Consider the following 26,393-nt stretch of genomic DNA (forward strand, 5'->3'; position numbering starts at 1 on the left):
CATTTCTGATGTGTTTAACTTAGGTGGCCAAGGTATATGATGGGACACACTATCACTCTGTTAATTCTGTAATCTTTGTGAACTACTGAAGGAACAAAAAATATTTGTTGCGGGTGGGTTCTGTGCATTAGGACGTAGAAGGTTGGCGGTTCAAATCCCTGATTTGGCAGAGTAATCCCACTTTTGGGCCCTTCAGCAAGGCCCTTAACCCCAGATGCTCCAAGGACTGGCTGACCATACTGTCTCCTTTACATCAGTTCCATGGGATGGCTTCCTGGGATGCTTTTCCCAGTGTGACCAGAGAGTGAAGGAAAGGCGGCCAATGAGAGCTCAGCATATGTGGGACCTCCACATATGCTGAGCTCTCATTGGCCGCTTTTCCTTCACTCTCTGGTCACACTCCACCCAGACCATTTCTGATGTGTTTAACTTAGGTGGCCAAGGTATATGATGGGACACACTATCACTCTGTTAATTCTGTAATCTTTGTGAACTACTGAAGGAACAAATAATGAATAACACATGTGAAATACTCATGCTTGTTCATCATTAATGAATCGTGATGCTTTTATCACAAGTTGCTACTGTATTTGTTCATGATTTGCCGTTCTGTAGGAGCTGAGTTACTACTAAGTATTTGTGACCCCGCAAGTTAAGCGTTACCTAGAACGTTGCACAATTCTTTTTGTTCTCACAAATGTTCTCCAAACTGGTGTAAGTCTGAACCATTTTTGCTTTAATTTTACTGGATAAGTCGGTTTAAATTCTTCCTATAACAAGTTTTCTATTTTTGTCATTTTTATTACATGGACATTTCAGGTTACCCATGGAATTTCATTTTATGCTTGTAGTCACAGTGCTGGGAAAAAAAGCTCTGTTATTTTACAATATTTGAGTAGTTTCAGGTCCATCTGAGAACAAAGATGACAGACCCTGGTATCTCAGCCAACCAGAACTTTAATTAGTGTTTGATTGACTGGTGGAATACCTGGTGAGGTAGCGTAATGTGCAAATAGTTCCTTCAATAAAACTATTAGGAACTGGAGTTAGAGGAGATGGCAGAAATGAAGCTTCTTCATTGGATTAAAACAGGTAGGTTTTATTCTCATGAGTAGATGTATAGAGTGAATACACTACTTCACTTCTCTGCATGACTATGGGTGTCTAATTTTAGAACAGAACTGGAATGCATGCTTGGTTTTGATCATTAATCATACATCTCCCAGTTCATTCAGATGTACACTTGGAAAAGATGATAAATTATACATCATAACAAGGTACTGGAAAGTAAGGCCTTATCTTCAGAGAATAATAGATTGACATTAAAGTAACATTAAACAGAAACTAGTCAGCTTTTCGCCAATCTAAATAAACCTGCAACACCTTGAGAAAAAATCTACCGTCAATGTTAGCAAAATTCCTCCAAACTTTCTCTTGTGTTGTTTCTGAGACACTCTACTTCACATACCTCAAGAGGTGCGCAAGTGTGACTTTCTCATGATTTGTGTCATATCATGGAGAGCTACATTCCAGCCTCAGATTTTAAAATAATGATCTGTTTTCCAATTTAACACAGGGAGAGATGGCAGCTGCACATGAATAAAACATAAAAAAGACACGGTCTCTCTCTTTTGAATTTGAGCAGGTTGAACACAATAGACGTATGAATTCTCCTCTGATGTCACAGTTGCTCTGTGCTTCATAGCAGAATGCCTCAATCCTTCATTTTATTCACCTTATATTCAACATAAATGAAAGCCATGCATCACTATAGCATGCATTATCCTCTTGTTATAAACAGGCATTTATTACAAGATAAAAAATCACAATAGGTTAATACTCACAGCATAGTTTTTCTATATAATAGTCAGATAAGCTTAATTTAAAATTGTGGTTAAGGCATCAGTTTCTTGTAAAGAATGCTTGTTCTGAACAGATATGGTGTTTCACCGACTAACACTGTTAATACCAGCAGATGATATTTTCAGCAACGAATGTAGTCACAATTTTCCCCCCCAAAATAAAAAAAAATATATATTTCCATAGTTGTCAGGTTTGGAAATGATATAGATAACATGACATGTGATTTTATGTAACGTAGCTTTTGATTTTATGTGATTTTAAAACAAGTACAGATAAGCGAGTTATAGATAAGAGATATCTTATTTCTAATAAGTATGTGTTTCAGAGAAGTGCAGTGTATCAGCTTGAGAACATATATATATAAAATGGTCACTCTGCACATATACAAGAAAAACACCTACAAGCCAAGCAGAGTAAACTCACCTTTTAGTAAAATATACATATAATATGTAAGTGAAAATGAAGCAATCAGATAGGGTATTTCAGGAAACTAACATTTACCACTGAATTCCATAGAGAGAGACTGTCTCTGACCTGCATCAAGAACACAAGTGGAAGCTAATCTTGATACGGCAGCCTGACGGGCGACGAAAGGAGCCAGTGATTGTCTCGCTTTCTTCTGAAGAAGGTCGAAAACTGGGGGAGGCATGAGGGCGGAGTAGACAATGGGACAGTACAATTAATGCTCAATCCACAAAGATGGAAACAAGGCAGAGATGAATTGCAAAATGTGCAAAGCACCACGTAGCACCATAAAGGATTGCTATGTTCACATCTGTCCTGTGATGGTCTGAGGTATGTGACCTTCACTGTCCATTCAAATGGCTTTGAGCAAGCAGGGAGACTTTCTTGTTACCATTTAGAATTACTGACATTTTCTTCTTAGGTAATCAAAACAATTCTCCGTTTTTTTATACCTTATTTTTATGCCCTTAATGATGAACACCTATTTAATAAAAATTTGAATCCATTTAGTAGCATAAACTAGGACCCATTTCTGTGTTCCAGTTCACACAATCCATACTCAGCAGATCTTACCTTTCACAATGGTTCATTTGGGATTACAGTACTGTGTACGAATTTCCCTCCAGGCTTTAAAATTAAAGGGGTACAGTCCTAATACCTCATCCCTGAATATGGACCCTGGACCCTCCAGAGGGGCGCAGAGCAAGTAACTTTCACAATAGTTTCTGAAGGTTTTTAGCATTATTAATGACCCTGGAAGTACTGATGTTCCATCATTGTTTCTGTGTAAGTTTAAGCATACTGACGACCAGTCAGGGGCGCCCAACTGCAGTCCTGGGGGGGGCGGAGCCCTGTATAGCTTAGTTCTTTCCCTGTTCCCCCATAAATGATTCAGTTCAAGAGTTGTGTGGTAATTAGCACAAGGAGATGAATCAGGTGTGTTAAATGAGGGGAAACCCAAAAATGTACAGGGCTCCTGCCACACAGGACTGGAGTTGGACACCCCTGCTGTAAGTATATCTTTTGTAAGCAATTTACAAGCATGTAAAATAACTAACCCTAACCCTAACCCTAACTAACCCTAACCAGTCTGGGTTATGAAGATACGGAACATCAGACACATCGAAATGCCAAAACACTGTCGCCAGGGCTCAACATTATCCGAAACATGTGAAACGCGAGTCACATTCTTAGCATTTACCATAAGTCATGTGTTTAAATAAAAACAAGACACAATCCACTTTAAACATTTTATTACAGACAAATGAAAAAAAGAAGCATTGTGACACAAAATGAATTCGCCGGCACAAAAGGAACAAACCAGCATGAAAAGATGTAAAAATAATCATTAATTATAATGACAATAAAACAAATAATAAAAAAAACATAATGATGCACCTTGATAAAACAAGCCAAAGTTACTTTATATCGTTCATAAATAGATAGGAAACCAGTCAATAAAATTAAATAAGAAGAGGGAATATTGCGGAAAAGCAACTGTAATGCGACAGTTAGTAGATAAATCCGCTTCTCGTCACTGGCTTTACAAAGAGACATTTTGATTTGGCAGGTTTGTACACGTGTGAGATGCCTTCCCCTCGTGTCCATTATTTTGAACTTAAATGTTTGCTACAGTGTATAATCAAATGTACGGCATAAAAACTAAATACATTTTTTTTTCCACAAAAAATTATAAAGATGAGTTCAACACAATTCTAAAACACCTAGTAAAACTACTGTAAAACTATAAACGCACTGTCATGTTTATCTTTAATAACATTTCACATCTAGCTTTTATTTTTTTCCTATTCACCTGTACAAGTTATGTCGGGGACGGGGAGATGATAAAGAAAGTTAAGAGAAATAAAAATTAACTTGGTACAGAGCCTCCACTCTCCACAGACCTGCCCAGTCATGTGGTCTAACGAAATAAAAAAGGCCAGTCTCTTTTCCCCAGATCTTTTCACGTCTTGCGGGACACTAAATCTTAGTCCTTATATCTGTTTTACTGGAGAGACACACCCAGAGAGCACAGTTTTAATTCAAGATTTAGTGTGTGAAAATCCTTCATCGAGTCCACCTGCACAAGTTCAAATTCACAAAACATCATTTTTAAATATGAGCTGAGGAGTCGCAGCTGGTGCTAAGAGTACAGACATGTACCCGAGATTCTCAATTCCATCCTGCGAAAGTGATATTTACAATCACACCGTGCGAGATTGGTTGGTCTAACCTTACCAGATGTCTTGTCATACAAGAGAAAAACCCGCATTTCTGTTCTCATTTGTTTTGTTTCGCTCTTTCCTTAAAACCACTGCTCCGCTCCTCATTGAGAGGTAACACTCGCAGATTTTCTCATCCTCACTGTAAGGTTGGCGACGGATCGACCCTCAATTTCGCTCCCTACAGATATTGTCCATGGGTTAGCTTGTGGCAAGCAAGCAAGACACAGATAAAACAAGAAAACTTAAAAAAAAAATAAAAATTAAAAGCAATCAAGAAGATTCGTTCTTCATATATTAAAGCTGAATTACCCCTGAAAAAATCTGCCTATGTTTTTTTTTTTAATTTCATATTAAGTTTTAATTAAAGATACGAAGAGTGCTCTGTTGGGCCCTGGCTTAGGCCTGCGCATTCTAAGTGCTTGGCAAAAAAAGGAGGTTCTCTCGGAGTCTTCAGGACTTGCACAAAATCCTTGAATGTAAATAGAAAAAGAGAAAAAGAATCAACAAAAATAGAAGTTAAATCGGCGGCTGTTGAGCTTCCCGGTGTCTTTTCTGTTTAAGGTCCTCCAGCTTCAAGTGAGGTAGAGAGGCTTGTCCCTCGCTATCATGCTACTGCTGAAAAAGAGTAAAGACAGGGTGGCGTGAGTGTGATGGAGTTACTGGATGCGCTTGCAAAACGACAACTTCTACTCATTAACCATCTAAGACTAAATCAAAGACATAATTCATCCACTGTGCTTCTTTTTCCTGGTCACATAATATGACTCTTGCTTTCTTGTTTTGTAGCGGGTCATGTGGACACTTTCGGAAATCTAAATTATAAGGTGATAGCACAGTGACTGTTTGTTGCGCTGTCCTTTCGGAGATGGAGATTAGTTCTGAATGCAGTTATTTTCGAGGTGGCTCAGTGGCCAGCACTGCTTCTATGCCCCGCCAGCATTAGGGGTTCAGAGCCCACCTTCGCGTGGGTGGGTGTGGAGTCTGAACATGCTCTCTGTGTGGCACAGGGAGTGCCCAACTGACTGAGTGTGTATGAGTATATCGCTCATGTCTACCCTGGGGTCAAATTGACCCCAAAGGCCTATGTCAGGTGACTTTTCATAGTAACATAATTATTGTAGGAGTGTGTAAGAGATATATGGGACCAGCATTCCATTTATGCTGCCTAGGATAAGCTCCAGGCACCTGTAACCCTGAGTGGGATAATAATGCAATTGTTTTTCTTTTTTTACAGGCAGTAAACAAGCAGGATTAACTTGATTTAAAACAAATTACTTGACCTGTAAACACACAACACCAATGACCAGTGGTTATTAGTAACTATTACCTTTATATTCATTTGACCAAGAATACCAACACAGACTAAAATCTGCTGATTTTCAGGCCATACCGGAAATATTATGGAAACATCAATAAAAAACTAATAAAAGCAGCAAAAATGTTTATGAAGCATAAAATCTGTCACATGATAAAGAATGGGATGTTTTCTCAATAGAGCTCAAATCTTAATAAATGCTTCATGCCACTGGATGTGAAAAATTACAGATTTCTTGCAAATTAACTTTATGATTTTTAATATTTGTTTGCTATTGCCAGAGACCCATTATTTACAAAAACAAATTTATACCACTGCTGTTGTCAATGTAACTTGGCAAGATGATGTACAAGAGAAACTTAATCAAATGCAAATGGAGAGTCATCTCACCATCAGTCTTCCTAGAGAGAAATAAGGTCCCCATAATGCTTAATGAGCAGGGAATAGATTGCCCTGTATTTAAAAAACAACAACTACGAACAAAGTGGAAGTTGGCTTTGACCTTGCATTACCTGTAAGTGTGAGGTGAGTGTCAGTACATGTTTTTTAAGGAGTTGTTTTCACCCAAGTTTACTTGTGATTACTTCTGTCTTCCTTGTTAATTCTCTTGCATTTATATGCAAAATATGCAATTATTACAGATGATTTAAATTCAAATTTCAGCCTTTTCACAGATTTTCAATTTTTTTATGCTAAATGTGGGACAGCTTGCTGAATACCACTGCTGTGAATGTCTATTATTTAATGCCTATGGGGTGGTTTTCCTACCACATAGCTGCCGTAAAATGTATGCCCACATTATTCTTAATTAAACCACACATCGTGTTCTATAATTTTGTTCAACTAAAATAATCAGGGCACTTGTGCTTAAAATCAAAAGCTAACAACCAATTGAGCACTTTCATTCCTTCCAAACACATAATCCTAAAGACCGCTTTGTGCATAATTATATCTATATTATGACACACATTAAAAGTATTCATGCATAAACTTCGGCAAAGTTCTGTTACAATCTCAGGAACATCGGTTTAGCGACACGTCTTTTTAGAAGCGGCATGGCGGTGCTGGAGGGCTGAGTGTCCTTTACTTCTTTCTTTCGCTCAGCAGCGCTCCGTTATTGTGGGAGTTTGACTTCACGGCCATCAATAGTTCGGCACCCGGAGTCTCCTTTAGCAGCTGCCTTTAAAGCAGCCAGCAATTTAGCTAAATAATAATGTGACCTTTGCTCTGAGAAACAAAAATTAACGAGCTCCTGCACCTTAAGTATATCTGACGAGTAAACAGGTCAGCGGGCAATATTCTGGTTAACAAGGACTTATGTCCAGTCCACACTCAAAGAAAGAACCTGCTGATGTACCCTTGAGAAGGACACTTCATCTGAATTGCGGCATTAAAAGATCCATTTTTATAAATTGCTAAAACTGAGCCTGTCCATTTCTTGTCTTTCCTTATTGAAATATAGATGCATTTTTCTTTAATACATTCCCTTTCTATGTTATTAAATGTCACAGTACAGGACAGCCAGCTTTTCCACTGAGGAACAATGCAAGCACCTCAATTGGTCTCCTTTTCACAACTGGTTAGTTACAGGTGCAATACAATCGACAGGTCTGCAGAGGGCACTTACGTGCTGACCAGCCATCCCCCTTAAACCTGCGCAGCCTCTAGTCACCATGGCCGAGAGTCAAAGCTCAGTCTGAGCTACAAAATCTAAACCACTCTTGGGAAAAGCCAATTAAGAATTCAGGGTTTTACAGCCGATGTAGGGTGAAGTGCAGAGTTTTATGTTCTCTCTCGCAACGATAAGCTGTATTTGATGGATGCTTTACCTGCAGTGGCTTCCTCCGCAATCCCGATTGCAGTACTCGTTGTCCCACTCAGGATTCTGCCCCCCCACGGGGTTGGGTGCCCCCGGAGACTGAGAGCCAACGCTGCTCGGATACTCTGACTGGATATGTGAGAAGCCCTGCCGGAAATGAAGAGTAAGACCCTGAGCATCACATCACATTTGCTTCTTTCAGCCATGATCTGCACCTCCTCACATCTACATAGGAAGAGGCACCAAAACTGGACCCTCTCATACGCAACACCCACATAAAAAATATATATATATATATATGAGAAAGTCAATCAGCTCTCCCCTGATTATTCATATAGTTAATAGCCATTAAAATGAAAAATTATGGATGTGGTGTAATAATATAAAAAAGTACAACAAGAAAGGTCGAGCCTTCCGTCCGGGTAGGTTTATCGGTATGGTTGGTGGTCATTTGTATTTCTAAATGATTTAAATAATTCTTTCTGTTTAATGAAAACTGTTCAATTTCCCAGCTCTGTAACTATATTGATAATACACTACATGGTATTTAGTTTTAATATTAGTCTTTGTGTTTATATTCTGTTCTAAATAAACCTAAACAAATCAGTACAGAAATTTCCACGCTGTCTCTTTTCCTGATACCATGGTTGAATCCAGTATTTTAGTTAAGAATTTGTGCTGCTTGTCTCTTAACATGTTACAGTTTAACACACAGCCCTCTACTACTACTACATTACCTTACCTGCCACAGACGAACACCAAGTGCCCTATATAGGATGACCACAGAATCAATTGTCTAGGCCGCCGCTATGCACCAGGGCAAGGTTTGTAAACTACTATTTTAAGTAAAAGAACTTAAAGCACTGAGTTCTTGCCGTGTGCTGATTGGTCAGTCTCCTATATAATCATGCATGTGTCACTAATGTTAATATGAAACAGCTGGATCAGTCTTTCAACAGTAAAAGCACAAGAACTGAACAATTTTTCCAAGCACAGGAGCCTTTCGGTTTTAAAGTAGTTTGTAAAACCTGAAGTAGCTCATATTGTCCCCCTCTGACATGGATTAGATGGTCACCCAAGCCCTGTAGCTGGAAGAACTGGTTAAATTTCCCCTTTTAATAATCTTCAGTTTTTCGTACCTATTACAATCTCTACAATAAAGCAAGTTGCATCTTCTGAATAACAGGGCCTCTTATCCTTCAGAACAGCTGAGGAAGTAATATCACAGTCTTGGAATTTATTTGTTTCAAGATCAATAAGGATCACACACCGAATGGTCCACAGAAATACGTGGCATTTCATTAGTGTCCTGTTCTATAATATGCCTTCTTAATCTAACACTTTAAATGACATCTTACTACTGTGAAAAAAAGCTCTTTTTCACATCAACACACCGTTTTGCTTTTCGAAAATCTTTTTAAAAGTTTCTATCAAAGACTCTTTTGAACTTTTGTACTGCGTATGAATACATTTTAGGCCTTTAATAAAATATTTTTGAAGTACGGCTTCTGCTAAAGTCACATTTATCGTTAATCCCAGCCTGCTGCTTGCAAGCTTTCTACTTACTTTAAGATATTTCCTCAAGTGAGCATGAAATTATGCAAAACATTCTTCAATAACATCTATCAACTGGGTGCTACTCATTCTTTATTATTACACAGCGCCAGGTCAGAAATTGCACTGGGAGAGGAAAAAAATGCAATTTCTGTATTGTCTTTCAAATAATGCTCTCCCTATTACAATACCCCAGGTAATGTCGGGTATGGTGAATTTGAGAAGACCTTATCTAAGCACTTTGCTGCTCTTATATAACTCAGAGCTAAACTCAGCATCTGAATCTTCGATGGTGTCCTGCAACATAGCCCTGGGATTTAGCCCGTGCAGTTTTATTATTATTATATATTATTAGTATTTGGTAACAGATTCTAAATGTTAATGCTTTCGAAAACCCTCTTGTCACCCTGTGAGTGAAGCTCTTACACAGTCCTGAAGATCGGCGTTTGCTGATTGGATATTTCAGGCAGAGTCACTGACCTGCTGACCCGGGGGAGAGTGGAGCGGCGGCTGAAGCCCCATCTGGTGCGGGATGATTGGCTGCGACTGCACCTGCTGCATGCGGATTGGCTGGTTGAGAATGGAGCTCTGGTGCAGCGAGAGCTGCTGGTGCAGAGGCGGGCTGATCTGAAAGGAGGATGGAGGAGAGGCACTCATGCTGGGCAACATCTGTGACTGGCTGAGGGTCCGGGAGAGGCTGTGGCGCGGGGGCCCGGCATAGCTCTGCAGGTCGGACAGGGGGAACGAGCCGGGGCCCAGGTAGGGAGACGAGGTCTGGGCCGGAACACTGTACAGTGGCTGCTTCGGCGCCATCATGTGGGACGGTTGGCTTGTCTGGGCACTTTTAGTTTCCACTGGATCACTGTAGTTCTGCAAAAAAAGCATCAAGGGATCAATGGCCAGAAGTGCCTTTTAACTTTTATAGTACATAACATTCATGTTACACTTTACTGAAGGCCATGTTTTTAGTAATTTATAAACACATTCATAATGCATTATAATGCATTCATAAAATATTATAAACATAGCTATAAAAATTTATAAAAAGGCGTAACACATCATGCATTATGACTGCCTTATGAAGCTATCATCTATAATGCACAATAGATACCTTCATAATGCAGGACAAAGCATCCATAATTCTTATACCAAGTATTATAATGCATTATGAAGGTATCTATAGTGCATTATAGACAAGAGCTTCATAAAGCATTCATAATACATAATGCACATGGCTATAATGTCATATCTTTTGAGAAGTGTTTATTGCCATGTTTATAATGCTTTATAATGCATTTTTGTTATGAATACGTTTATAAATTACTGAAAATATGGCCTTCAGTGTTACCCTACACCCAAGTTATAAGAATAGTATACCTCCTTAAAGGAATGTAACTATGTAATGTATAATTTACAGTTAGTTGCTTACTGAATGCTTTTAACCAAAGAGATTTGCATTTTTTACAGTATGATTATGTAAGGTGGTGAAAATGTGAGTCTGTGTGGGATGAGAATAAATTGGGTGTGTCCTGCATAACAGATTTAATAACTTTAATGTGTGAGTTACACACATATCCATCAGTTCATTCATCCATCCTACTATCTTGCATAAGCACTGCTCTGTACGGGACATAAACATGGAGTCTATCCCAGGATACACAGGGCATGAGACAGGCGACACCCGAGATAGCATGTCAGTGGAACACAGATGTGGCGTGTGAATCTGCCAGTGTGTTAATTAAAGACATGCTGAGCGATTACCAGGAACTGTGACAAATGACAAGGGGGGCAGACCGAGGCAGGTGTGCTTGGTCTGGATCACCTTGCTGAATGGGAATGAGGCCCCCTGTCAGACACTCAAATACTGGGCAACAGGAAAAAAAGTGTTTTCTGTTCAAGTGACCTTTCCCTTTAAGCGATTGCGTGGGTGTGGGGGGGGGGGGGGGGCACGCAGCTGTTTAAATACAGTTTACAGCAGACTGTTTCCAGCCGCCAAGTGCTTGGAATCTATGGCAGAGCCTGAGCTTGGAATACATTAAATGTAGACACCCCCCCCACCCCCACCCCCACCGCACCACAGAGCAGGTGCTCCGATAGTAAAAAAACGACCCCGCTGATAGCGGGGAGAGTCTGTAACGCCCGGGTGTAACTTGGAAAAAGGTCCCCAGGGAATTCGAGAAAACCAAAAGATAGGAAGTGTAGAGTGGCATGTGTCTGAGTCATCAGCGGCAAAATGACGGTGATGCGAACAGAGTTTAAACCATAAGACATCTGCAGAGGCCGGGGAAAGCTCTGCTTTCTGAGGAGGCTCGGCCCCTTTCATGTGTGCAGAAAGCTGCTAGAGATGCCCCGGCAGTCTACAGTAGCCAGTGTATTTCTGTATGCTGTAGGCTTCTGAGGAAGCTGGGGACAGGAGGCGAGTTTCCCGAAACCTTCTCAGTGCTGCATCCTTGGTAAAATTTGTCTTTTAACATAGAACTTACGAACGACGTATCGTTAAGATGGTTTCGGGAAACTCATCCAGGAACGGTTCAGGGGTTGGGGGGGGTCCAATGCCCTCTTGATAACATACATGCCCCCCCCCTCCCCCATACCCCCCCCAATTATGAAATAAATGTATTATTATTACTATTATTATTTACATTTATATAAGTGGGTTACATTTTATGTGCTGGAAACAAGCAATGCACAAAACGTAATCACATTTTCTTGACCGTCTCTTAACGTGGGTGTGCCGTGGGCTCGTGTCGCATCAGCTGGTGAAAAGCGAAGTTAACGACAGAAAAAATGATCAAAGTTGTGGAAAGAAGATGGTATAAAGGATATACTGTATCAGAGTGAGTTACACATCTCTAAAAACTGTAGAAGGTGACTACACATTACATAAATAACTTATCAGTTTTCAAAATTATATCCATCCATCCATCCATCCATTAACAACTTATCCAGTCCAGGGTCATGGAGAGCCGGGGACGCATCCCATAAATCATGGAACAGGGGGCAGGGAAAATGCTAGAAGTACCTACATGTAATATGTGAATCAGTCAACATGTGACTGGTGACATGTATCTCATCATGGGGTAAAGTCATTCAATTCCTGTTTTGTGTATCCATTCATTACTGGTCCCACCTCTCCAGCCTCTTATGGTGACCTGTAGCCTATCCCATGAAGGAGGGGCTGCCTAGTCCATTGGAGGACATTCAAATTAATTGGGAGACACCCAGTCATGTGATCCTGAAACAGTATCCTTGGACTGGGGGAACATTTAACATTTATTTATTTAGCAGAGACTGTTATCCAAAGTGACATATAATTGAGAGGTTGGGGTTAGACAGTCCCTGGATCAATTGGGGTTAAGGGCCCCACTGAAGGGCCCAATGGTTAAATCACTCTATCTGACTATGGGACTTGAACCCAGCGAATTTCCCATCCTGGCCCGAACCCACAGCGTCACACACCGTCTCATCATCAGAACACAGGAGAACGCGCTCGCTCGCCAGGTACGGACTCGAACCCGCAACTCCAGAGGCGGGAGGCAATAACACTGCTCACTGAGCTGGACAGAAGCTTGATTATGCAGTCTTCTCAATACATGTATTTGTGATTTAATAGGTAACGGGGGATTCAAATAATTCATATGATAAATTGTGTTTCTTAGATTCCCAAACGTCTCTTTGAATTTTGATAAGGAACAAAAAAAAAAAAAACAGCTCGGTATGAATCTTTAAGTTCCTCACAGCATTTAGAATGCAAACCCATTCACCGCAAACATCAATCACACATCTGAATTACAGATTTGACAGAACATTTAATTATGCAAAATGACAGATGAGACTGGTTCTTAATAATGGCTGCCATAGGAACAGACTGATGAAGACACCATTCTGACTGAAATCACACCTCTTGTTTTTTTTTTTTTGGGACGGGGGGAGGGTTGTAAAATTTGGTGTGTGTCTTTTGAGGGGGGGGGGAGGGGGGGGCATAAAAATGCATTTTGGAAGAAAAACAAGCTTACAACAAACATTTGCAGGCTGGAAAGATTAGATTTCAGGGCCTATCTGCTCACTTCGGAGGCTTTAAGCAGGGTGCATAATTTATTCAAGTAATCCAGTCTCCTTCTCCAGAGTTCTCCAAAAGTATGCTTAGTTATAGCGAGCGGGTTCTCGATTTATACGACGTGCAAGCTATCTGAGGTCCTATGTGCATTCATTTTTACTTGTTACATTTCTATAAGGCCTCTCCCCATGCGAACGTTAAAAAACGTGACACAGAAACACAGCACTCCCCGAGATTATATCTAAATCGCACTGGGTGAACAGAGAGCTGCGCTTTCGCCGCCGTTGATATCGTGGACGACCGCATTCATTCCGCAGACGAATATATTCCACAACAGCAAAACAGCTGCTGAGACGTCCCCACATAAATCAGGACATTGGCGGGATACAGATTGTTTCCACGAGGTGGTTTGATGTGTGTTGATCCACACGGATGCAGACAATGCTTCATTTGCGAATGCATCATGTTTTTGCATATCTCGTTATGGAAATAATTTGCAGATTGTGTTTTTTTTTGCGGGGTGGGATGTCATACAGTCTTAGCTATACTGGAAATTGAGCTTGATTTAAGCGCCCGGGAGTTTTTGAGGGCTCCGCTAACGCCACCGTGGGAAGGAAAGCTTGCTTGTAAACACAGCCCAGTGCGAGTTTGTAAACTTGTCCCTCGTTTGACCCACGGTGTGTGTTTCTTATCCTATGGGGCCTGCTGGAGCGGAGTGGGGGCTGGTCTCATAGTGCCACAGCTCACCGAGCTGCCCCTCCCTCGGGATAAGCAAGAATTCTCATTCCAATTTATCACCGCTATATCAGGCCTGACCTCTGTAAATCAAAGGCATTGTCGGCGTTACCTTGGAAACCAGACTGGCTCTGTACGTGGCCAGAGCTTTCAGATACTCCTTCTTGGCGGCTTCTGTTTTCCTCTTGTACCCCTGTGAGGGACCAAACAGAATCACGGTTAGAGGGAGTGGCCGGGCTCGCCTTGGCCCAGCAGGGGGAACGGAAGCAGTGCAAACCCCCGTCACTGAGTCGCCATCGTCCTCGGCCTATTGGGCCGTTTCACCCACGTCATGTGACTTATCTTTCTGGCTTACGATTGTCTCACAGATGACAGCAGTTGCTTTTTTTTTTCTTGGCGCGTAACATATCTTAAAATAATAATAGAAAACAAAATAAACCAAACGCAGATTGTTTTCCAGTTGGGTCGCAAGATTGATGCATTTTTGGCTCTGGACCTAAATGCATTCAGGCTGATGAATAGCTCAATGGACAGCCCGTGTCACAGAACAAGCAGCACTAATTTAGTTATCTCAGCCTGATAGACATCTCGTAGGGTAAATTCCATCCTCGAATTAAGCACAAGACCATGTGCAAGAATTACATCACAAACATTCCTTTAAGTTCCGAGCAGTCTAACCTAAATTGTAGAGGAGGAAACTATGTATCTCCCCGGGGGGCTTATTAAGCAGTACAAAAAAGAAGAGTCTTAGATATAATTAAAGCCTATTGTAGTGAAGTTTTTTTGGTGGAATTAAAGACGGTGTCTGTATCGTTTGTGCCTTTGTTAAGAAAACTGATGGGATTTACATAAAGCTCACTCTTGAGGGTCTATTATCAAAGATCTCAGTAACCAAACGAAGAGAGGAGCTGTCTTAGAAAGGGTACCTCAGTGAGAGCGCGCTGATATCGGATCCGCCATCCGCTCCTGTTGTTATTCTGTCCTTATGGCTGCGGCGTTAATATTTTCAAACAAAACTTGCGACCTCAAGTCCCGCCACTTAAATATTGATACAAGCCCCGCCGCCTTCTTAATGAACTCCAAAGGACTCCCAGCAGTTTTAATTTCAAATTCATTTAACAGAGCTAATGATTCACACAATGACGGGTATTTTTTTTCTTAATAAATTACCATGCCTAAGGATTCCTAATTATTCAAAAGCGAGTGGATTCATTAGCAATTGAAGCCGTCGGAGGCTCGCAGGTCGGAATGTATTAAAAATAACTACGCTGCTAGGAGCATATGTTGTGGTCGTAATCCTGACATTGGGGTGTCCCAGCAGAATTAGCTAGTAATTGTACCTTAATGAAATGTTCTTGTTTGATAACCAGTTAATTAAAGAAGACAATAACTCCGAACCCCGCTGACATGCCGAGCGATTACCAGGGACTGTGACAAATGACGGAGGGGGGGCAGACCGAGGCAGGTGTGCTTGGTCTGGATCACCTTGCTGAATGGGAATTAGGTCCCCTGTCAGACACTTTAATACTGGGCAACAGAAAAAAAAGTGTTTTCTGTTCAGGTGACCTTTCTCTTAAAGCGATTGTGGAGGGACGCAGCTGTTTAAATACGGTTTACAGCACATCGTTTCCAGCAGCCAAATGCTAGCAATCTATCGCACAGTCTGGGCTTGGAATAAATTAAATGTAGACTCCCCCCCCCACCGCACCGCAGAGCAGGTGCTCCGATAGTATAAAACTACCCTGCTGACAGCAGGGAGACTCTGTAACGCCCGGGTGTAACTTGAAAAAAGGTCCCCAGGGAATTCAATAAGTCCAAAAAATAGAAGGCATGAGGGGGGCATGCGTCTGACTCATCAGCACGAAAATGACATCGATGCAAATACGGTTTAAACTGTGGCACTTCCTTCTACCAGTGTGCGAGTGTTAACTGAAGAACATGACAGTCAGGAATACAGCGGCGTCTACACGCAAAAAGTGCCGCTTAAGCCTCAGCAAATCTGACCAAACAAACAAACAAACAAAGTCAAAGAAGCATAATGCCATAAAAATCCCTTGATATGCTTTCGTTTCAAATACGGATATCTCATCCTGGGTAGATGTCACTGAGTGTAAGATAATACTGAGGTAATTGTAATATTTTAAGTGTCTGGCTTAACCATGAGTCCCTGTGCTGAATACGGGACATGTATAGATGGATAGATGTTTGACTTTGATGTTTAGCTTTAACATCTGTGGCTTCAATAACCTCCACAGGGTGGCTTGCATAGAGGAACAAAGAAAGGTAAACAACCTGGGTAAAGCAGCGTACGGTCGCCTGCATGCAGAAAGAATGCAGCACCTGTGCAGCCCGGAATCCAATTAAGATTTATTTGATGTAGGCTTCTACTAAGAAGAGAGCATTGACTGAGGCTCAATGGTGGCGAAAACCTCAGTTTCATACCGATGTTTGGAGATTGGTTTGGTAATCAGATGTCGATTGTAAGGGTAAAAGCTAAATTTTCATAAAATTGTTGCGTAACCTTGGAGTAGCTGCCTTTGGTACGCTGACATCGAACGTAGAAGTAAAGGCAGGGTGACTGTGGAATGGTTGAGTAGACGTCATATTACGTTGTCATGAGCTTTATATGTAAAGATGTTACTGCTACCAAAAGATACTGTGAAGTAGAGAACCTTTCCCTCGTGCATCAGTCCTTCATTCACGCCTTTCCCCGGAACCTCGCATCCAGCGAGCAGCCCCAGATCGTCTACGTTTCCCGTTTCTTATGACAGAAGACTTGGAACCATGCTTTATACTGTTTTATATGTCTTGTTTTGCAGTTTACAATAATAAATCGGCAAGTCCTGACGTCCGAGCCATGATAAGATGTCTGTTAGCATAGGTGTATGTGTGATTAGAAACTTGATAGTCCAAGTGAATGGATGTTGCATGCTAGAGGGAATTATTTGGTTCTGAATAGAACATAATATGCTAAGTATCTAATTAAACGACTTGGTTCTCAAACTGTTAGGAAATCCTCTGTGATATTCCATTCCCCAAGACAAGGGCTATATATTAAAATGTTAATAAATTTTCTAAAGGATGTTACTGGAGGTTGGAGACAGCCGCCGGGCAGCCAGGGGTTAATAACTCTGGCCCAACACAAACCCCCCGTTCGCTCATCATTGTGCTGCTGACATTCACTCATTTCCATACTCCATCCTCCACTGCACTAGCAAACCAATTCCATTCCCTTTCATTTGGAGAAATGAGCTAGAACCTCTCTTTGAGTGAAAAAAATGACGCGATCTCCTCAGGTCCCCGGGCGACCTGCGTCATCGCCCGATGGAAAACGTTAATAACGGGTTATTCTAGGTCCCAAGGTTTTTTAAACAGATAAATGGTAATTTAATAAGAATAAAACTGACACGAGGGGACGTCGTTATACAGGGAAACTCAGGTGATGTGTTTGTTTTGTATTAAGAAAAAAAATCCTCCCTGAAGCAAAATGCTGAAGAAAAGCTTGGTTTTCTATAGTTAAATTAACCTTGAAATTTGCATTAATCTTTATAAAAACAGATAATAATAATAATAATAATCCAAGAGTACAAAGGAAAGTGGGCTTGCCTACATATGCAAATGTTACAGACACAGAGCGTTGGCTGTAAATCGAACCCTTAACTGCAGATATTCATCCAGTGTTACAGTGTTACCCAGGGCTATCTACTTTACGCCAACACACCTTAGATTCCTGCATTGAAAAGAGTTATTTAATTTATAACCTATGAGAAGCAGAAAAAAACAGAAGGTGCCCAAGGAACCACAGTGGTCTACTTGGGCAGGTTTTAATTGTAGGATAATTGTAGTATTTGACAGTTAATTATGTAGGAAATTGGGCGCGAGTGAAACTTCAGCGGAAGACAAATGGTATCTTATTAGTGTCACCCTGACACATAGCATGTTTCCTGCTTTATACGACGACCTGAAAAGACTGCATGTTTATTTTTATTCAAATCTTTGCTTATGCCTGTCGCTGAAACTTTGTAGCAGTATTTGGGTTACCAGAATAAAGCAACTAGCACCTCAAATCGTCAGCAATGCTGTTATTCAAATACCATTCTTTCCCACTGAATTTTGCACAAATAAAAATACACAGAGTATCATTTCATAATTAAAAACAGCAATATTTTGTTCTTTGCGACTTGGTGTAGGTGGGTGAAGTTGAATGCCAAAGGAGATATCCAACACTGCGGAATGAACAGCTTCAGGTATACATACAAAAATAGACTAGTATATGATGCTTTGCTAAAATCTATATAGGAAGGAAAAGATTTACAACGCTTACAATCTCAAGACTATTGCAAACATGAACACTGGCATTAAAATTTAACAACACCTTTATAATCCTAATAATAAGGACAATTATTAGCACCAAACACATTATTACTGATCAATTTGGCAGACCCTGTAAGAATAGAATGTGTATGTAAACAAAACAAGTGCACCATGCTGGTTCATATATAATAGGTGTCATGCATATTGTTTAAATCTGAAGAAAAGCAAGCAACGTGGACAAAACCGCCATTGCAATCTCAGCAAGGAAAGGGTTAAGACACAAACAATAGCAGCGTTTCCTGAACAGGTGTCCTTGAGGCAAATTCAAGGACGAGGCAATTGCTAATCTTGTATTCTCAGCATGATCAAATCACCAGGCAACCGATATAAATAAAAAGACAGGAAATGAGGTATTCACATTCAAGGGTGTCAGGAGCACAATGAAGATTCATTGTGAAGGGCCAACAGAGGGAGGCAAGAATTTACCGCAGGGTGTGGAATGCACAGCCCCCAGACCTTGGCTATACATTAGATTTGAGAATGCTCTCTGTGAACGGCATAACTCAACAGATTAGTAGTTATTCTGGAGTCAGAAGAAAGGAAAAATAACCCAACAAATCGGTAAACATCATCGGTGCAACATCATTTTGTCCGTCAACTATTCAGCTCGAATAATTCAGCTACTTGTCTGCACTACAATTAGGTTGTGAAACTTTTCTTTCTGGCATTAAGTAAGCCGAATAAATCGCACATTTTAATGAGAGCCAAGGGACTTTTCCTTTGAAAAGAATCCAATCAATGGGTATTTCAACAAATCAGGGCTACTTCATTAAGGTGGCCTTCATCTGTACACAATCTCTCACTGTGTCACACTAAATAATGTGAGCTTCATCAATAGACCACCTTACAGTGCTTTAGAGTAAATAATGTGAGCTTCATATATAACCATATCGCAGGGCTACAGACTAAAAAATGTGGACTTCATCTGTAGACCATCTCACAGTGTGATATAAACTAATGTGAGCTTCATCTATAGACCACCTCACAATGCTTCAGACTAAATAATGTGAGCTTCATCTATAGACCATAGAATCTGCTCTTCAAGGCATGATGATGATGATTATTATTATTACTCTTATTTTTATTATTGTCAGGAAGGCATTGTACACGGACATGTACCGCTTCTCCCCGGTTATCTGAGAGGTGCAGCGGGGACACATCAGCGAACGCCTGGGAGCTGCTTGCAGGTCTGAGATCATCCAAGAAAGCGGACATGCTCAAAATTAGAAGCGCTTAAAAGAAAATCTTCTCTGGGTTTCAGGACTTTGGGGGCAGCCTGAAGGTTTATGTCTGAGCACCCGCGACAAAGCAAAAAACAAGCAGGGAGTCAAGCGAGATGCCAACATTGCACACAACTTGAGAAATACAAGTCAGTGTGGAGCCCGCAAAGATGACAGTCAGGGTATTCTCCACTCAGTGACATCTACCCAGGATGAGATATCTGTATTTGAAACGAAAGCATATCAAGGGATTTTTATGGCATTATGCTTCTTTGACTTTGTTTGTTTGTTTGGTCAGATTTGCTGAGGCTTAAGCGGTACTTTTTGCTTGTAGACCGCGCTGTATTCCTGACTGTCAGGCACTATGGAGGGGTTTGCCCTCCATAGTGCCTTGGTAAACTACAGTAATTTCACAGTTGAACGTGTTATTTTGCAACTTGTTTTACTGATTCACATAATTCCACACTTATTATGAGGCTCACCTGCTTCTGCTCCTCTGCCAGGCCGTCCCACATGGACGCCACGATCTTCGAGACGTCTCCGAAGGTGGCATTGGGATTCTGGCCCTTAATGGCAGCCTGTGTGTCCCTGAAGAAGAGAGCGTAGGCCGAGACAGGCTTTTGAGGCTCATTTGGGTCCTTCTTCTTCTTCTTCTTCTGCGGCTTGGGCTTCTTCATCGCCTCCGAAGAGGGCCGCTTCTCCCCGGTGATCTGAAAGGTGCAACGGGGACACATCAGCGAACGCCCGGGAGCTGCTTGCAGGTCTGAGATCATTCAAGAAAGCGGACATGCTCAAAATTAGAAGCGCTTAAAAGAAAATCTTCTCTGGGTTTCAGGACTTTGGGGGCAGCGTGAAGGTTTATGTCTGAGCACCCGCGACAAAGCAAAAAACAAGCAGGGAGTCAAGCGAGATGCCAACATTGCACACAACTTGAGAAATACAAGTCAGTGTGGAGCCCGCAAAGATGACAGTCAGGGTATTCTGACAGGCAACTACCACACAAGGAAGCAACAGGCTGGGAAGACGAGCTGCTGAGGAACCCTGAAAATGCACGGAGAAGATCATCGCAAACTCACTCTTCACACCCTCACCGCTTCATTTCCAGGAAATCTTATCCAAGCCCAAGCTATGAAAATATGACAGGCTAAGTCACCATGCCGATTTAAAACAGGCCCATCTTTTCACAAACTTTCTCGAACATCGCAACGGCAACTTGTAATCATACACATCTATTCGGGCCTCTGGCTCACACTCACCCAGGAATCCAATCGTGGATCATTGCGTCTATTTTTTAAACACGTGGTGTTACACCAGTGCTTCTTTGTGTATACTCACGTCCCCAGTAGTGCACTCACAGCCTCATCTCTCGTCACGGAACATGTAAATACATACAATCACCCAGCATGCACGCTGACTGACACATGCCGCAAAGTGACATTTCCATTTCAATGAAAACGGTCAACTGTTTTTTTTCAATATCTCAAAGCACAACTCACATGAATATTAAATGTTTGTTTCATGACCGTCTCACCTCATGGAGACAGCATTAAAATCTATAATAATGACATTTTCGGAGGGTCCAAAATCTCAGCACAGTATTTATATGTCCACTGTGTCCTTGTACGCAAAAAATCAAAACAAGCATAGTTCTATGAACCTATGTAACAATTATTTCACTGTTTGATATTTACACATTTCTTAATTATTCTTAATCTATTTAAAAACAAAACGAAACAAGTATTATATTTGGTTGAGTGAAACATGCCCCCCCCACCCAAAAAAAAAAAAAAAAGCTTATGAAACTTGCATCTTTCTGTTGCTAAGGAGATGTGCTGCAGCACAGCAACATGAAAGGATTGTGGAAAGGATCCAATCAAACATTTAGCGAAAATTGGGTTGATTTTCAAAGCTAACAGTGTCTTCCCCGGTTTCAAGTTGTATTTCGGTTAGAAGGTTAGCGTTCGGTTTTACTCTGATTGTTCACACAGCCGAGGATGCACACTGAATTTCCCGATTGTGACGTACAAGCATGGTACGGCTCACAGGACAAACGTAAGAACAGCACCCATCTTAAAACGTGTCCTAAACAATTCTGCCTGACTTAGAACAATCGTTCCAGGTGCAACCGATCAAGAAAATACAAAATAAGCACAAAAATAAGCCAAAAAAAATGGAGACATGAAGAAACACCGCAGGGTTTGTCTTCATCATGAAAAGGTTAATGGAACAATGTTCCTCTCTGCAGTCTCAGTCATTTTCATCAAAACAAGCCCGACGAGGTGAAGATGAGAAAACAGACCCGGCACACAAGCATATGCATCTACTCCATTGAAACAAGCAGGGAGGATCTTAAAAGCCCAACACCTGCACCTTCTCTCCCTTTCATCCTTGTTATCTACAGTAGAGTTTGCGAAGACTCCAGGCAGAAAACCAGCCCCCAGCATGGCAGGCTGTGGAGGACGTGGAGGGACCCCTCCAGTTGTCCAGGTGGGTGTCAATCTGGTTCAACAGACCAGTGCATCCTCAGTTGCTGAATCCCAGCTTAAATCAATGCAAAAGGGAACCAGCAATTCTACCCAAATAAATTTCCATTTATCTAAATTAATAAAATGGCAGAAAGAGGAGATCAATTAAAAAAAAAACATCAATATTACCCATTTTCATTTCTATTCCTCGAATTAAGGAACATTTGAGTTTTGAATGTCCATCACATAAACATGACCAAGAAATAATTTATTCCAGTGGTGTTTTAGCAAAAATCCTAAAGAAAGATCTAGTCTTAATGCCCAATTTATTCCATACTATCCATTGTTTACTTTGTCATCCCAGACAAAGAGGGTGGGAAACAGCAAACACCTTTTATCAATGTACACTGAGGGTGTTCTAGACAGATACTTCAGACTCAAAGCCTAAAATGCCATGAATTCAAGTCTAGAGTCTCCAGTGTCATTTATCAAACACACGTAACGTTAGTGAAAGAAGAAAAGAGGTATTGAAAGCCTTTGGTGGGTGGGACCATCACGAAGGATCCCATTGGCTCCCAATGGATTAAATTAAGCAGTGATTGACAGCTCTCCCAACTATGGCGTCAAAGCTTCATTTACTCCATCACTAGTCATTTCGCTTGTCCGTGATCAGCAGTGATTCCATGAACACAAATGCAAATACAAAATCTCTCTCTCTCTCTCTCTCTCTCTCTCACAGACAGGTTTGTAATTATATCTTTGTGGGGACACTCCATTCATTTCTAATGAAACTCTAATCCCAACATGACGACCTTAACCCCTACCCAGCCCTAACCGTAACTACAAGTAACCAAACAAAATACGAGACTTTTGGCATTTTTACTTTTTTTGATTACATTCACAGACCTTTGTAGGGACCCCAAAAATGATCCCCAAAACATAAAAAACAGGTTTTCATTACATTACACTGTGGGGGACATTTGGACCACACAAACTAATATAAACCTACCCCCCCTCCACACACACAAACACAGTATATTTCTTTCACAATGTATATCCTTGAGTATCTTTTCCAGAGCAAAAGCTCAAATACGGAAACAATTTTCACCACAATGATATTTTCTAAATCAAACCAGAGAGTACTACAATGCTTCATTAAATTCAGAGGCTAGTTCATGTTTCAGCTATAAATGGACAATTTGTCTAGAAATTCAACTGAACATTTGTTTCGGTTGCAATATGCATGCTTTAATGAAATGCTAGTTCATCGTAAGGATGAACCCATTGCCATTTTCTTTTCTCCATTCCACTCAGTAGTTACAGTTTTTTTCCCTTTTCTGAGAGAGACAGAGAGGATAGAGAGAGAGAGAGGGAGAGAGAGAGAGTATGCATTAAAAATAATCATCTTCTACTTTTATGCAATGAGGCAAAGAGTGTTTGAAACGACATCTGTTCATTCTTCCTTTGATGTGAATGCTGTATAAATTGGGAGAAGGGTAATGAAATGACATTCTGAAAGGCAAAATAATCTTTGGGAATAATCATTTATATTTGTACATCGCAAAGCACATCACGTCGTGACGTCTCTGACTGAAAGAAGATTGCTGCTTTCTCAGAGCGACTGCTTTGCAGATGCAGATAAATCTATAACACTTGGTTTCCCGGCTTCACTTACGTCTAGTTTCCCGATACTATTTCAACCACTCCCACCATCACAGGGAAAAAAATGAAATAAAAAATATCATTCCATTAGCACTGCATTTTAAGAAGATATGTTAATTGGTTGGACAGTAATTCACGGTAACAAAATAAAATATATCAAGAGATACCAGTGCAAAGGTTCAAAGTTTTAAAGACGGCATCCAGGGAGAACGCATGATTGCATTTTGCCAGGAGCCTAAAGAAGAAACAAGCACTGTTTTTGCACACGCTCTCAAGCCTGTTATTCTGCTGCGGTGCAACTGTGAATTTCTTTATTTTCTGCAGATGACTTTGCTGCACGGTAGAGCGGCACAAGAATGGCACGTTATGTCCGCTAGACAGGGGAATGCCAAGGTACACACGCAGATAGCAAACACCCGTGAGGTCTGCATGCCTGCTTATCTGCAGCAACGCATTGCGTTTCGATGCGAACACGCATACAACTTCACTCCATTAACTTAAAAGTCCGACGGGATGAAGCTTCATGACCAGGACTATTGGGATGACCCCACCTTTTAAGACGTAACAAGCCATGTTGGCGTAATAATCACGCGACAGTGGGGATGCACTTGCTTTTGACTATTGTTAGTCCTTCTTGCGATGAAACGGAAGAGGATTTGCATTAAACGCAATAAAGAGGCAAATTCATACATTCCCTTAATCCAGGTACACAGACCAGACCCAAACTGGCAAGGCGACATCTTTGAGCGCAATGCAAATCAAATGCATATATGTGGAAAAGAAGTCCTGGAATTAACGTCTGGGCATTAGAATGGCATTTAAAATAAACCACTGTAAAAAAAACCTGGTCGTTTAGTTTTAAATTATTAAAAAGAGGAAATGTTATACCTATTTAAAACAAATATGTAACTAGCTTATCAAAATTAACGCTGAAACAGTTACATATTAAGTTATAAAAGTAGTCCCTAGACGCTAGGTGTCAGTGTTCAGCCTCCCAGCAGTTAAATATATATATATATAAAAAATCTCACTGCATTGCAGGTACTTAAACAACAGCCCGGAAAAATATCTACTAAGGCTGGAAATTCAGTATGGAATCATCTTCAGACCAAGCATATTATGCAACATACCACTAAATGAGTACATGGTAAAAAAAATAATAATAATAAATCAGATCTGGCACAACAATCTCACAAAGTAACCAGCGTCATTTTTGCTCTATATGAAGGACAGACTGAAGAAAAGGCACAGTTGACTGACTGCACACATTACCACCAGGAGAAGATTCAAGACTGAAGGAGCTTCTGTCCGGTCGTATTTATCCCCAGCGATGACATCTCGTCGTAAACATGATGGACACACTTCAAGTCAGGACAGATTAGACTACTCCATCTTACTGGATTCTCTCTGGAACATGGTTGGGTGACAAATGGCAAACGTGGGGCTTCTAATTGATTGACTTGTTTTAAATAACAGAGAAAGCCACTGACACATATAATTGAAATGAAAATTAAATGTGGGCAGCATTGATATACAACCATTACATGCCCTTTCTGCAGAATTATAAAATTATGTAGGTGGATGTATTATTCACGGCTTGCAGAATATAAACAAAGTAATTTACTTTCCATTAAGCTAATTAAAAAGTACTTATACAATATTTAGCCTCCAAATATGCACTCTATCATCCACATATGAGATTAACAGAAAATTCTCGTATCAAACCCTGGCATCCGGTCTGCTGACAGGAACACAAGCTGCTGTGAGTGTATCTCTAGGGCAGAATTTTGCCATCAGTAATATCTGTCCTCAGAACACCTGAGTGACTATTGACTATTATATTGAAGTATTTATGTAATGATAGCTACAGAAATGCAAATTTGAGACTGGAAGGACACCGTCTACGAAAAGGTACTTCTCTTGCTAAATACAACTCTATAATGGCTTAATCATCACAATTAAGGAGATCATTGCTAACTAATGAGTGGTACTGTGACCTCACACTCCCAGGGTTAGGGTTGCAGATCCCACTTACTGCATGTTCTCCCGCTACCCTGAAGCATCCCTCCTGCAGTCCAGAGACATGCAGTTTGGCATCTCTAAATTACCCACAGTGTCTGATTCTGGGCTGGCATCCTGTCTGCGTCGTACCCCTGGCCTGTGTTACCCAGGAAAGGCTCCAGGCTCCCTTGTGATGTTGACCAGGATATGGAGACGGGTGGATTTTAAAGCAGCGTAATACAACTGAATTATAATACTCTAATAAAATCTTTAAAACTAGCTTTGCTAGAGGCAGTAGATACCATTTCGTTTCATATTGACTTACCAGGGAATTTTATGCAATTAGATATTTTGTTCTAAATGCTATTTTCACCCTCTATGTTTGTTTGAAACATCACACCCCACTCACTGGCCAGTAAATAAACACACCTCCAGAGTCAAGGACTGCAAACTGCAAGGACGTATGAAATGTATGACATGTATGGAAGTATCAGGTCCAGTTTAATCTCCAAATAACTATTAAAACAAGAAGGGAATTGAAAACGGCAGCATTTTGTTAAGCTGCATGCCTTTGAGATACAGCCAAGAATTACTGATTACATGGCCACCCGAGTTAATTGACAACCTGCATTTTTAAT

At 40.8% G+C, this 26,393-nt stretch overlaps 1 protein-coding gene across 7 annotated transcripts in view; it reads right to left on the reverse strand.

The window, feature by feature from the left end:
• Positions 1-3,564: 3,564 nt before the first annotated feature.
• Positions 3,565-26,393, reverse strand: part of LOC125745501 (TOX high mobility group box family member 2-like) — a 108,302-nt gene continuing 85,473 nt past the window's right edge. For all 7 annotated transcript variants that reach the window (XM_049018441.1, XM_049018444.1, XM_049018443.1 and 4 more), the window contains 5 exons: positions 20,110-20,337; positions 14,146-14,226; positions 9,722-10,111; positions 7,698-7,834; positions 3,565-5,168 (listed from right to left, as the gene is read on the reverse strand). In XM_049018441.1, the coding sequence (XP_048874398.1) occupies positions 5,126-5,168; positions 7,698-7,834; positions 9,722-10,111; positions 14,146-14,226; positions 20,110-20,337 (879 nt within the window). In that variant the 3' untranslated portion in view covers positions 3,565-5,125. The remainder of the gene's footprint in view (positions 5,169-7,697; positions 7,835-9,721; positions 10,112-14,145; positions 14,227-20,109; positions 20,338-26,393) is intronic.

The sequence above is a fragment of the Brienomyrus brachyistius genome, chromosome 6 (assembly GCF_023856365.1).
Source record: "Brienomyrus brachyistius isolate T26 chromosome 6, BBRACH_0.4, whole genome shotgun sequence".
NCBI lineage: Eukaryota > Metazoa > Chordata > Actinopteri > Osteoglossiformes > Mormyridae > Brienomyrus > Brienomyrus brachyistius.